Genomic DNA, 12,362 nt, shown 5'->3' on the forward strand with positions numbered 1-12,362 from the left:
ACACAGCTGCACCGCGGGCCTGCCTACCCCACGCCTCACAGGCGCTCTGCTGTCTCCCGTGCCCGCTGGACACAGCTGCACCGCGGGCCTGCCTACCGCACGCCACACAGGCGCTGTGCACTCACCCTCGTAGAGCCAGTCGGGCACGCCGTTGGAGATGACTCCGGGCACCGCACTGTTTGTGATCCGGTACGAGCGCGTGGCGTTGGCGCTCGGTTTGTAGTAGATATCGTAGTCGTAGACCATGAGCAGCGCGCTGCCGCGGCCCGCCCAGGCGGCGTCTAGAAGGAAGGGTGGTCCTGGCGCCAGCGCCGCGTTGGGAGGCCCCGGCGGCCCCACGGGGCCCAGAGGCCCTGGTGCGTGGGCGGGCGGCGGCGGCGGGGGCGGCTCCGTGGGCGACAGCGGCACCAGGTCCCCCGTCGCGATGTTGTATATGGTGTACTGCGCCAGGAACGAGTACCGGAACAGCTGCGAGAAGCAAAGGTTAGCGGGGAGAAGGGCGCGTGGGGGAGGTGAACGCGAGCGCTAAGTGGAGCAGTTACCTTTTGGACGTTGTACCCGAGTAAGACATATTTGTGGTCCGGAGAGACGTGTATTTTGGATGGATTCAGCCTTTTCTGTAAGGGGGACGAACGAAAAAGAAACCGGTCATTGGCAAAATCAATAACCAGAAACAGGAACAGAACATCGCGACCACGGCCGTGTGCCACTCACCAGAGTCGTGTTGCTGATGAGGGTGACGGTGGTGAGGTTGCGAGCGTGCAGGACGCTGAGCCCGCCATACTGGTCCAGCAGCACCAGCTCCTCGTCTACGACAGAGAGGGACAGCGTCCAAGTCAGCGCCAAGGACGGCACCACGAGCAACACAGCCGAGGCTGCCGCTCCCCGCACGGCACCGCGGGGCACCGCGGGGTGTATTACATCATACAGGCAAACACACTCACGTGCGCCGCTAAATGGCGGGGAGCTGATGGCCCTCAAGACAACACGACGGCCGTGACGTGACGCCCCCCACCCCTTCCACCCCGGGCGGCACGCGCGGGGCCGGGCGCCGGAAGGGGGTGCGGGTGGGTGGGGGTGAATGGAATGCCTTGCTCTGCACAGCGGAAGCGGCAGAGGGACCCCCCTCCTCCCTCCACCAGTTCACACTACATTATTCTCTAGCCGGCTCGGCAGACAGAGTGCGATTCTCTCCTAGCCACACAAAGCCATGATTCATCGGCCGAGCCCGAGCCTTACGTCCGGGGTGGGCCTCGTCCGGGCCGGGCGGCTGGGCCGGCGTAGAGTCATTGCCGAGTAACGTCCGAACGCCCCTCTCCTGCGCCGGACAGGGCGGCCCCAAACTACCGACAACTAGAACTAGAAGTTTGAGCCAGTGGGGCCTCCCTTCCACACGCCTGCCTTCTGGACGTGCAGATCCACGCGCGCTACGAATATACCTACAAGGCCCGGTGGATGAAGGGTTGGTCGTTCCCCCCATCAAAGCTGTTAGGCGGGGAGAGGGGGGGGGGTATGGCTGCATCGTACCGTGAAGAAGAAAGGAAGCCGAGTCGAGGTTCAGGACGAACTTGAGGTGTCTCATACGACGCGGTGCGGGGGTGGGGGGTTGGGGGCTATTACAACACTCCTGGGTCTTCGCATATCTACCACTCGAGTAGTGTGTGTGGAGGGGTCAGAGGTCGCCGCCGCTCGACGCCGAGTCACCTGGAGCCGAATTAATTATGGTCGTATACTCCCGCGGCCCACAACCACGAGCAGGGGGGGGGGGCGGCAACTGACGGCGTCAAGTCGAGCACCGCGGAGTGAGGAGGGGGAGGGGGAGATGTGTGGGAGGGTGGAGAGTAATTGGAAGGATGGGGCGGCTGGGCGACACACCAGGAGAGTGAAGGAGAGAGGGCTCAGAGGGGGAAAAAAACATCAACGATAAAGAAGAGGGGGAAAAGATCGTAAGAGGGAAGGAGGGAACGCAGCAAAGTCCTTACAGGAGGTAGGTAGGCGTGGGGAGCAAATGTAAAATGGCAAAGGCGTCGTTACGCGAGTAGTCATGGGCGGGGCCCCCCGCAGGGCCGGGCGCGGCGCGTGGGTCACGTCAAAGTGAGCAAGCAGGGCAGACCCGGGCGGAGCCTGCAGTTGGCAGTGGGGGTGCAGTGGGCTGGTGTCTGCTGGCACCTAGCGCACCCGATCTCCTCCTTTTAGACAGTCCCAAAGACTGTCTCTACCGTAAGGTAAAGTCCCCCCTCCCCCCTCCCAACCACACGCCAGTGTGAAAAATATCCTCTCGTAAATTTGCATTTGTTGTAATTTATTTATTTGCAAAATATGTTGCTAATTTGCGACGACATCCCATTCTTGATTGTCGATCAATTCCAAGTCTATACAAAATGTTTGTTTATTTACAATTTCAAATTTTAATTTTGTGACACACGACATGAAAACTTTTTCCCGTGAACCTCCGACTATTTTCACGATGCCCCCCAGATCCTAACACTGGAAAATCCTTGCAAAGAACTGGTTCATATTGCAAACAATTTTCTTTGCAGCTTGCAAACAATTTTGAATCATTGTCATACGAACTAGCTTTTCGCCAGTTTGCAAAATGTTTCTTTTCAATCCTAGCCCATTGTTTGCAATAATGCCGACAGCCAGAAAAGAATTTCTTTGCAATAGGAACTACTTCTTTACAATGCGATCGAAGCTCAAAAATTCTTTGCAACGTTGCAAAGAATGCAGTTTGCAAGCATTTTACAGTGCACTCTCTATAGGACAGAGCCGGCGCCTAGCGGGTGAAGGTTCGTATTCTGTTCAGGCAGGCCAGGCGCTGCCGTTTTTTGTCCACCACCTTCGGCCACTTTTGGGACGAGACAACTGGCCATGCCACGTGTCAATAGTCTCCCGGTGCCCGTATTTCCTTGCACAAGCAGCATTGGCAGGACGATTGAATATCCGGGGTTGCAATTAAGTAAGTGCGACACAATTTAGTTACATTGTTAATCATGCGGTGCGCGCTAGAGTGTTTAGTAGTCAGAGGGGGTCAGGGAGGTCCTCCTGAGGAGGGAGGGAAGGGGGGCTACTCGAAAAAAAATGTAGACATAGACCACAGACATACGAAAAATACAATACACAAATACACAAAAAAAATGTGTAAAAATCAACTTTTTGTGACAGTAGGTGATTTAGGGCACCTAGAACTCTAAGAAGACTGTGGTTCGACGCCAAACGTTCCTTTACAATTTTTCGATATGGAGCCTCTTTCCCATGTAGCACATATCGTTCTTAGAACCTTCAGAGAATCAAAAGAACGTCCTCAGAACGCTGTCTGGTCATTTTCACATTTTCGTCGAAAAATGCCCTCTAGAGCCTAAACGGTACAAGTTAGAGGTAAACGGACGATATTTTCTTCCTTGGAATCTACTTACACGAGTGACCTTTTAGAAAGCCTTTTAAAAAAATGAGCAAAAATATGCTTGTCAATCTGTGGTTTTTGATTTTTTTTTAAAGTTAATTTTTGAGGTAGAATGCTCATCTTCGAACTCGATCTGTGTTTTTGTGATACAATACGCCCCTGAAATTCCCAGATCGCTATCTAAATTCCTTCTCGAGTTATCGTGTGGACAGACAAAGGCACCCATAAACAAACAAACAGAATGGAGCTTTTTCAGTCAGTGCTAAAGGTGGATTCAGAGTTCACAAGATGCGAGCGTGATTTTCACGCCGCTAGCGTGAAAAGAGTTGTTTTGGTTAGCAGTTGACTTTATGCAACAGCCAATAACAGGCCGACGTGGGGCTATGCCAAAATAATGGCATAGCCCCACGTCGGCCTGTTATTGGCTGTTGCATAAAGTCAACTGCTAACCAAAACAACTCTTTTCACGCTAGCGGCGTGAAAATCACGCTCGCATCTTGTGAACTCTGAATCCACCTTAACGCTCAGCCAATCAGCCAATCAAAACACACGTCAAAAATACAAAGGTAAATACAAGAGATACACCTGGTGAAGCGTACACAGAAATACACGAGTTATCCCCCCCTTGAGTCTCCCAGCGGCGAGGGGCACCGGAAGTGCATGACACTGCACCTGCTGCTGGGCCCGACGCCGGGCCAGGTGGCGGGCCACCCACCCGCGTCGAGCACCGGTGCCTTCCACGCGACCGGTCAAAGTTCGCTGCCGCGCCGAGCCGAGCCGCTCCGCGCTGTGACGCGCCAGCGGCGACGTCAGCTCGAGGACGTAGACGACGACGGCAGTAACTGGCGCGAGGGCGTGCACGTGCACACTATAAGACAAATATTTGCGATTTTACCATGGGCTTGGCAACCTCAAAAAGCAAGCCTCGGGTGGTCAAAGTTTCCAGCCCAGGGAAAGTGCGGATTGACATTATTGACAAGCCCACGCGGCTATGAAAATGACGCGCCTACTGGGCGTTCTAGGCGAATCCACGCCACATGTCCACACAGCTGAGACCGCGCGTGCGACTGCCTCTCGGTCTAAACACTGGAAAAACCGAGACCTGAATACCTACATGTATGCAGCAAATAGTGAGAACATGGTCAGGTATACACTTAGCTTTTGGCATTGGGTTCCACGTGTGTACCTGGCCATGTACTCTATAAAAAGTTTGCGAAGAACTATTCTTTGCATTGCAAGGAATTTTGAATCGTTGTAAAATGCTTTGCATTCAGAACTAAATCCTTCACATTGCGAACTAGTTCTTTTGCACCTTACGAAAGAAAATTTCTCGTAACGCCGCAAAGAAATACTTCGTAACCTTGCAAACGATTTCTTTGTAACTTGCGAAGAAAATAGTTTGCAATGCAAAGAAAATAGTTTGCAGTGCAAACTTCCTTACAATGCTTCAAAGTTCTTTACAAGAATTTTGCAGTCTTTTTTTCTGCTTATTATGTACAATATATTCATGAGTGCGGATGGGTTGCTTACTCGCACGGGGCCGTAAGGCACCATGGCCAGCGACGATAGGCAAGCCCGCCCGCACGCATGAAGCCGGTGAAGTATAAGCAGAAAAAAAACACGGCGCACGCCGTGAAACTTTTAAAGTGTGTGGTCCGAGGTGGTCTTTTGACTCGTATGATGCATATATGTACATGGCAACGAAACGGGTGCAAACATATATATATGTAAAGTCAGCCAAACATGTAACCAGAACTATATGTAACATATGAACGTCTGGCACATGCATGTTACCAAAACGTATGGCAAGTGATGGTGACATAAAAGTATCATCATATCTGTCGAATGGTGTAAATGAATGGAACATACCTGGAACTCGCATGTACCACAAATGAAAAGGGTTTTTACGGTCACCCACCCTATACATGACCAAGTACGCACCATTTCCAGCATACATTTACACCCATCAAAATGAAAAGTTGTAGCAACCAGCGTATGGTTACTGCAGGGACAACCATAAAATATGGTTGAGCCAACAACAGCACAGGTGTATCAACCAAAAATACGGTTTTCACCACTGGCAGATCGTTGTCCCAACCATGTTTTATGGTTATCCCTGAAAGAACCATTAGATGGTTCCTACAACTTTTCATTTTTCTGGGTGTAGGTATTCACTAAGTAACGCGTACATGTGCACACTTGGGTTTCCAGAGTGCCTCCCACAGAAATGGTCGTTCAAAACAACTGGTACAGAACTACTTGCAGTTTTGTTAATGCTAAAATTTAATGATTAGGTAAAGAATCGCGCAAGACTTATCGACAAATCTTGTTTTGATAATACCACGTGACTTCGGCCGACGCCCCCCTTCCTCCCCCTCGTGACCGATCGTAGTATTTTGCCGAACCCCTCTCCCCCTAAAATCGGTTACGTATTATGGGTACGATCCCTATGACCCCCTATAGCATTTACATTGAAGACATAAGATACCTTTGTTATTCCAGTGTTGGGTTGGCGCCTGCGCCCAAACCTTACCCGACCCCGCCAGCCACAGTACATACTGCTAACGGGGCGAGGCGTGCGGCGCGGCGCCAGAGGGTGTGTCTTATCAGCATCCCTGGATCCGCGCGAGGCGGGGCGGGGCGGGACGGCGGGGCGCCAGCCAGGCTGTGTCGGCGCGCTCAACAGGCGCCTTTTAGTTTGGTGCATAATAAGGAGGGGGAACAGTGCGACGGCAGGGGGGAGGGGGGGGGGGCGACCAGAGGGACGACGTGGGAGGACGAGGAGGACACCAGGTGAGAAAGCGAGAAGGGAGAAGAACAAGAGTTTCTCTGTTTGTTCGCCGTAATTGGTGGCCCGGAGAGGCCACCGCGCCTAGGCGGGGCGGGGCAGGGTGGGGCAGCCGACTCAGTTTGCACACGCCAACTTGTGCAGTTGAGTACAGGAAGTGTGGGGTGTATAAGGCAGCCCAGAGCACGGGGACGACGACCGTGTAAAGGGTTGTGCGCGAGAACCTCGCCCTAAAACACTAATCCTTGAATGTGAACCTGAAGTTAACCTTAAAACAAATACAAAAACCTTGAAATAAAATTACCATGCTCCTTGCACTTGGTCAAAGCAAAGTTCTTCATTCGAAGGTTCTATTTTATGGGTGCTCCCTTGGGTGTGTCATGCATGGACCAGCATCGCAACGTCACACCGCACTTAGCTATCTAGTTGGCGGGCCGGGGCAACGACGCGCTATGGGCTTGTGCTGGGGCTAGCCGGAGCCGGTGGGAAGTGCATCAGCGAGTGACCTTTCCCTTGGGGGAGGGGGGGGGGAGGCGTACAGTACGGTAGACCAGAGAGTGCGTGTGCCACTGTGCCACCCGCCACACTGTACTGCTGCCCGCACACAATTATTAATGAAATGGAAATGAGCCGGTGGCGCGTGCTCTGTCTGTCTGTCTGTCGGTCTCGCTCGCTCGCTCGCTCACTCACTCACTCACTCACTCACTCACTCACTCACTGCCAGCTCTCCTCTCCGCCCGTATACAGGAGTTAGTTCGCACGACAAGGGGCCGCGCGCCGCGGAGCGCCGCTGCCGCTGCCCTGCGCGCCCGGCGGCCCGGATTCCTGGAGGTGGAGAAAAGGAAAAGCGCGAGCGGGACAGAAAGAGGCGGAGATGGAGACGCTACCTTTGGCGACTTGTCAACACGCCACGTCTCTCGCGTCTTTGGTCGCCGCGCGCGCCTCCAGAACAACCTCACTTCTCTCCTCAGCACCCCCAAGCGCCCTCTCCATTCCTCCCCGTCGCTCGTTGTTGTAAAAACGATCACGCCATCCTCTACACGGCCCCCTCTCCACCCGGCCGCGGCGCGCTCCCCGCGCTCTCCCGCTAGGGCGTTAGGCCCTTAGCATTCTGGCCCTATCTGTCGCTGCCGTCAGCTGTTAGCGACGACACTCACGTCCACAAACAGGTTGCCGACGGATGCGCCTGGCGCTTGTTGGCGCCGCTCGCTCATGTGGCCGGCCGCCGGCCGGCCGGATCGGATCCATTTGTCAGTTAGAAGGAATACCGAAACACTGGCTTCTTTTCAAAATGTTTTCAACAAAATGCGCGGTCGGTATAGAACAAAGGCAGAGTGGCTTGTGGCACTGACGTCGCAGGCCACCGAGAGGAGGGTATGGGGCGAAATAAATAAAAAGTTGATCGTTAACGTGGGCGTGTGTGTGTAAGAGAGATGTGAGAGCGAGGGAGGAGGAGAAATAAGGAAGAAGAAGAAGAAGAAGAAGAAGAAGAAGAAGAAGAAGAAGAAGAAGAAGAAACCGAGACGGGGGTAGAATGGAGAGGGAGAGTAAGGGGAGAGGGGGGAGAGGGGAAAAGGGGAGGTGAAGTAAAGGGAGGGAGAGTAAGGGGAGAGGCAGAGTAATGGAGAGGCAGAGCAGAGAACAGGGAGAGTATGCGACAGGGAGAGCAACGGGGAGATAGAGAAAGGAGGTGGGGGAATGTGGGAGGTGCTGCTGGAAGGAGGCTGCAACTGAAAGTGGGCTAGTGTGTATCGATCCGGGCAGACCGCGGCGGCAGCGGAGTTGGGGGAGAGAGTCCCCTCCCCCTCTCCTACCCCCTCTACCTCCACACCCCCACTCTCACCTCCAGAGCCCCCGCAACACGCCCCCAACACCTCCCCCTACCCTCCTCCTGTGAGGCCGAGTCTACGAAAGACTGTGAAGGCCGGGGGCCAGTCCGGGCGGCGGTTCTAATTGTTGAACGGCGACGTTCCCGCATCACGGTCCTCACGGCCTGCTGCTGGCCCATCCTCCCGCTCCGGTGTAACAGAGCGATTGAACCCCCCCCGAGTTGGGGTACCCCCGGTACATCAGCTCTAGGGTACCTGTACCCCCCCACCCTCGAGCCCCGGGGGTACACCGAACCTAGGGCTGGGGTACCCCCGGGGGTACACGATCTCTAGGGCAGAGGTACCCCCCCTCCTCGACCCCCGGGGGTACACCTAACCTAGGGCTGATGTACCCCCGGGGGGTACATAGTCCCTAGGGCAGGTGTACCCCCCCTCCTCGACCCCCGGGGGTACACAGAACCTAGGGCTGGTGTACCCCCGGGGGGTACACGATCCCTAGGGCACATGTACCCCCCACCCTCGAGCCTCGGGGGTACACCTAACCTAGGGCTGTTGTACCCCCCGGGGTTACACGACCCCTAGGGCCTATGTACCCCCTACCTTGAGGGTAAGGGATCTACCATACCTCATGTCTTCGAGGGCACATATTCCGCACCACTAAAGTGGCCAGATCTAATCTAGCCTAATCTAGCCTAACCTAACCTAGCCTAACATAACCTAAAGCGAGCTTTGATTAACTCTAGGTGTTGTGCGTACGAATCTCGGGTGATACATAAACTCTAGGGTACGTGTACCCCCCTCAGATGGGAGTACATCAGCTCTAGGTTCGCTGTGCCCCTGGGTCTCGAGGAGGGGGGTACATGTGCCCTAGAGATCGTGTACCCCCGGGGGTACACCAGCCCTAGGTTGGGTGTACCCCCGGGTCTCGAGATGGGGGGGTACATGGGCCCTAGGAACAGTGTACCCCCCGGGGGTACACCAACCCTAGGTTGGGTGTACCCCCGGGTCTCGAGATGGGGGGGTACATGGGCCCTAGGAACAGTGTACCCCCCGGGGGTACACCAACCCTAGGTTGGGTGTACCCCCGGGTCTCGAGATGGGGGGGTACATGTGCCCTAGGGACAGTGTACCCCCGGTACACTATACCTAGGGCTGATGTACCGAGGGGGTGCCGGGAGCCGGGGGGTATAACCACTCTGCGACACCTGTGTCGTGCACAGCCTCGGGCACGGCCGCGGGCACGGCCTCGGGCAGGACCTGCGGCACGCCCTGGGGCACGATCCGGCACGAACTCGAGCACGATCTCGAGCACGGTATCGGGCACGGCCTGGCGGACAGGGACAATAGGCAAACCCGCCAGGACGGCCAGGACCGGCAGAGAAACACCCTCGGTACATGGAAGGGAGGCTCGTGGGCGGAGGGAGGACACGTGCACCGCACGTGCAGGCCGACGTCACGTGGCGGCGGCGGGCCTGGGCTGACAGCCGGAGGAGCACGAGGAGGGGGGAGAGGGCAGCGATCATCAGAGAAGAAGAGGAACGGAGGAGCACGGGGAGGGGGTCAAGACAGGAAGCAGCGGCTGGAAGAAGAGTGGGCAGATTTTTTAGGGGGAGCGGGAAAATGACAGAGATGTTGGTGGACCAGGTGGACAAGCCTTAGAGACAAGGGCGGGGAGCTGTAAGGTGCGGTTAGAGAGGTAGAAGCTAGGATGAGAGCGGGGGATCCTGAGTAAGACTGCAGACCGTAGGCATAGGCGGAGGAGGAGAGCGGAGACGAGGTCGGGAAGCAAGGGAGAGGGCGGCGACCATCAGAAGAGGAGGAACGGAGGAGCACGGGGAGCTGAAGGCAGCCTCGGGTCCACGGTGTTAGCTTAAGAAAGAGGGGGCTAGCAAGTCGACCCACCCCACGCCGCATCGGGCGGACTCGGGGAGAGGAGGGGGGGAGTAGAGAAAGGGGAGAAGAATGCAGGGAGCGTCGCGCCGCACACAGGTGCGCGCCGATAGAGATCGCAGCCGGATGTACGCGGATGGGATTGGAACACCCCCGGCCCCCGGCCCGCCCGCCGTGGCAATAGAGGGAAAAGGGGGGGGGGGCAAGATAGAAAAGGAAACAGGAAAGTCGGGAGCAGCGCGGCGCGGCGTAAAGTGGGGGGGAGAGAAAATTAACCGATAGAGAAGGGCAAAGCTATGCAGAGTTATATCGACTGAGAAAAAAATGCCCCTCTGCGAATTGGGGCTTGCAGCAAACCAACCCCCCGCACGCAGTCACCGCACGTACCCCTCCTCAAAATTCGACATAATTTCGTCGCTCAAAAACAAGTTGAAAAGAAAAATTAAACAAATACTGTAAAGGAAACAGTCACGTAAGAGGGTTTTTTTCCCCCTTTTTCTTGCCGTTCTCCCTCGGTACCTGGACCGGTGTTGCGTTCCGTGGCGCTCCGTGGCGCTCCGTCCCCAGAGACCTCGGCCGGAGCCGGAGAACTAGCACTAGCGCGCTGTCCACTAATAATTCATATCTCTAGGTGGAAGCCCGTGTGGGAGAGGGCCGGCCCGGGCGGGGCGGGGCGGGGGCAAACATAACCGGGGCCAGGCAACTCAAACGTGACCGACCGTCAAGTTGTTCAAAGAGCTGCCCCGCGTGTTTATACAACGCGAAGAGCGCTGCAAATTGGAAAAAAATTATAAAAAAACGGCTTCTGCCAAAGGGAAAAAGAGGCGGCTGCATAAAACTTCACACACAAGGGAGATTGGGGGGAGGGGGCGTACGCAAACGGCGAGCACGAAAAATGAAAAGAGGCTAGGCTATACGAGTAGGGGGCGTCTGCCGGCATCTGCGAACCACGGCCAGCAAGGTCGCAAGGGTACCCCCAGAAAGGACTCGGTGTTGGTACTCAGGGTCCGCCGAGGCTGGGACGAGCTGGGAGAGAGGCGAGGACGGCAGGGACTTGTTGTTCGTAACGTGTACGATATCGGTTAGTGGTCGGGCGGGTGTGAGTGGCGGTAAGAGGGAGGGGACACGCTAAAGTGTCCAGACTGGGTGGAATGGGTGGGCAGAGGGGAGAGTAAGAGTGCAGCCGATAGGATGACAGGCCCTCTAAGCGTGGTCCGGATAAGAATCGGCCGCCGAGAGAGAGAAGTGGAGAGGGGTAGGGGGAAGAGGGGGGGGGGATCGTAGACAGGGCGGGGGGAGGGGATGGAGCAGGCGCCCGCGACAGTCATGCAAGGTCCTGGAGGTCCCGGCCCGACCAGAGAGCCCCCGGGGAGCCCTTGAGCCGCGACGCCGCCGGCCGTCGGGACGGAGCGCGGCGACCGGGGCTTAAGGACGTTAATGTAGTGCATGGTGGTGGTGGTGGCAGTGGTGGTGGTGGCAGTGGTGGTGGCCGGGCTCGGCCAAGGACGGGCGTGACATGGCATACGGCACACATACATACAAACCACGGACGACACGACACAAAAAACATCATGTGTGCTTTTACTGCGGCCAAGGGCGGAAAGCGTGCGCGCGCGTGTACGCACACACGCATCATGTGCGCGCGCGCGCACGCACACACACACACACACACACACACATCGGCGCTATTACCAGCCTCAAGGGCGCCGGCGTGGTAGTAGTGTGGTAGTTCCAGGCCCCAAGTCCAAGGCGACACTTCTGCGCTGCTTCTGCATCGGACCGTCCGAGCCGAGAGCAATCTCAATGTAAATTGCAGAGCCAAGCAGCGAGCAGCAAGAGGAGCCGGAGGTCAGGCCCGTATATATATGTACACCACGCGGCCACATCGGTGGCGCCCCTGCGTCTGGGGCCACCGCAGGGGGAAGGGGGGGGCAATACCAGGGCCATTAGCAGGGCGTCGAGTTACAAAAATAACAACAACAACAATACTGCAGTCCTCCTGCTGGCCACGCCATCCGGCCATCAGGGCCCCGCTCGGGGGGATTGAGATTTGAAGCTCAGTCCCAACCCCTGCCACTCCATGCACTTTCGTGCAGATCATTCTTCCCCCACGACAGAGAGCTTTACCGCAGAATGGACCCCCCCCCCCTCTCTTCCCTAACCACTATCTCCCTTTCCAGCATCCCCCCCAAATCTCTCCCCGGGGGAATGGATTACCGTCGTGCCGTCCGGTCCAAATCTCCATCAACCTCCTCTCCCCCTCTCTCTCGTCCCCCGGACTGTTCATCGCTCGCCGTCCAACCCCCCACCCCTTCCACTTCTCCAGAGCCCAGTTCTCACCTCCCCCGAAGGCCTTTCCCTTCACGCGTCTCTTTCGCTTTCACACGCGTGCGCCTCGCTCGTTGAGCCGAGCAAACAGGTGAGGGATGGGGGGTAAGGCGGGAGGGGGGAG

At 56.3% G+C, this 12,362-nt stretch overlaps 1 protein-coding gene across 1 annotated transcript in view; it reads right to left on the reverse strand.

The window, feature by feature from the left end:
• Positions 1-125: 125 nt before the first annotated feature.
• LOC127750734 (inactive dipeptidyl peptidase 10-like) overlaps positions 126-12,362 on the reverse strand; it is a gene marked incomplete at its 3' end in the record, with an annotated part of 27,553 nt that continues 15,316 nt past the window's right edge. Inside the window, 3 exon segments of the mRNA XM_052273115.1 lie at positions 126-468; positions 543-617; positions 715-952. Coding sequence (XP_052129075.1) covers positions 126-468; positions 543-617; positions 715-952 — 656 coding nt within the window.

The sequence above is a fragment of the Frankliniella occidentalis genome, unplaced genomic scaffold, assembly GCF_000697945.3.
Source record: "Frankliniella occidentalis isolate FOCC.00 unplaced genomic scaffold, Focc_3.1 Scaffold247, whole genome shotgun sequence".
NCBI lineage: Eukaryota > Metazoa > Arthropoda > Insecta > Thysanoptera > Thripidae > Frankliniella > Frankliniella occidentalis.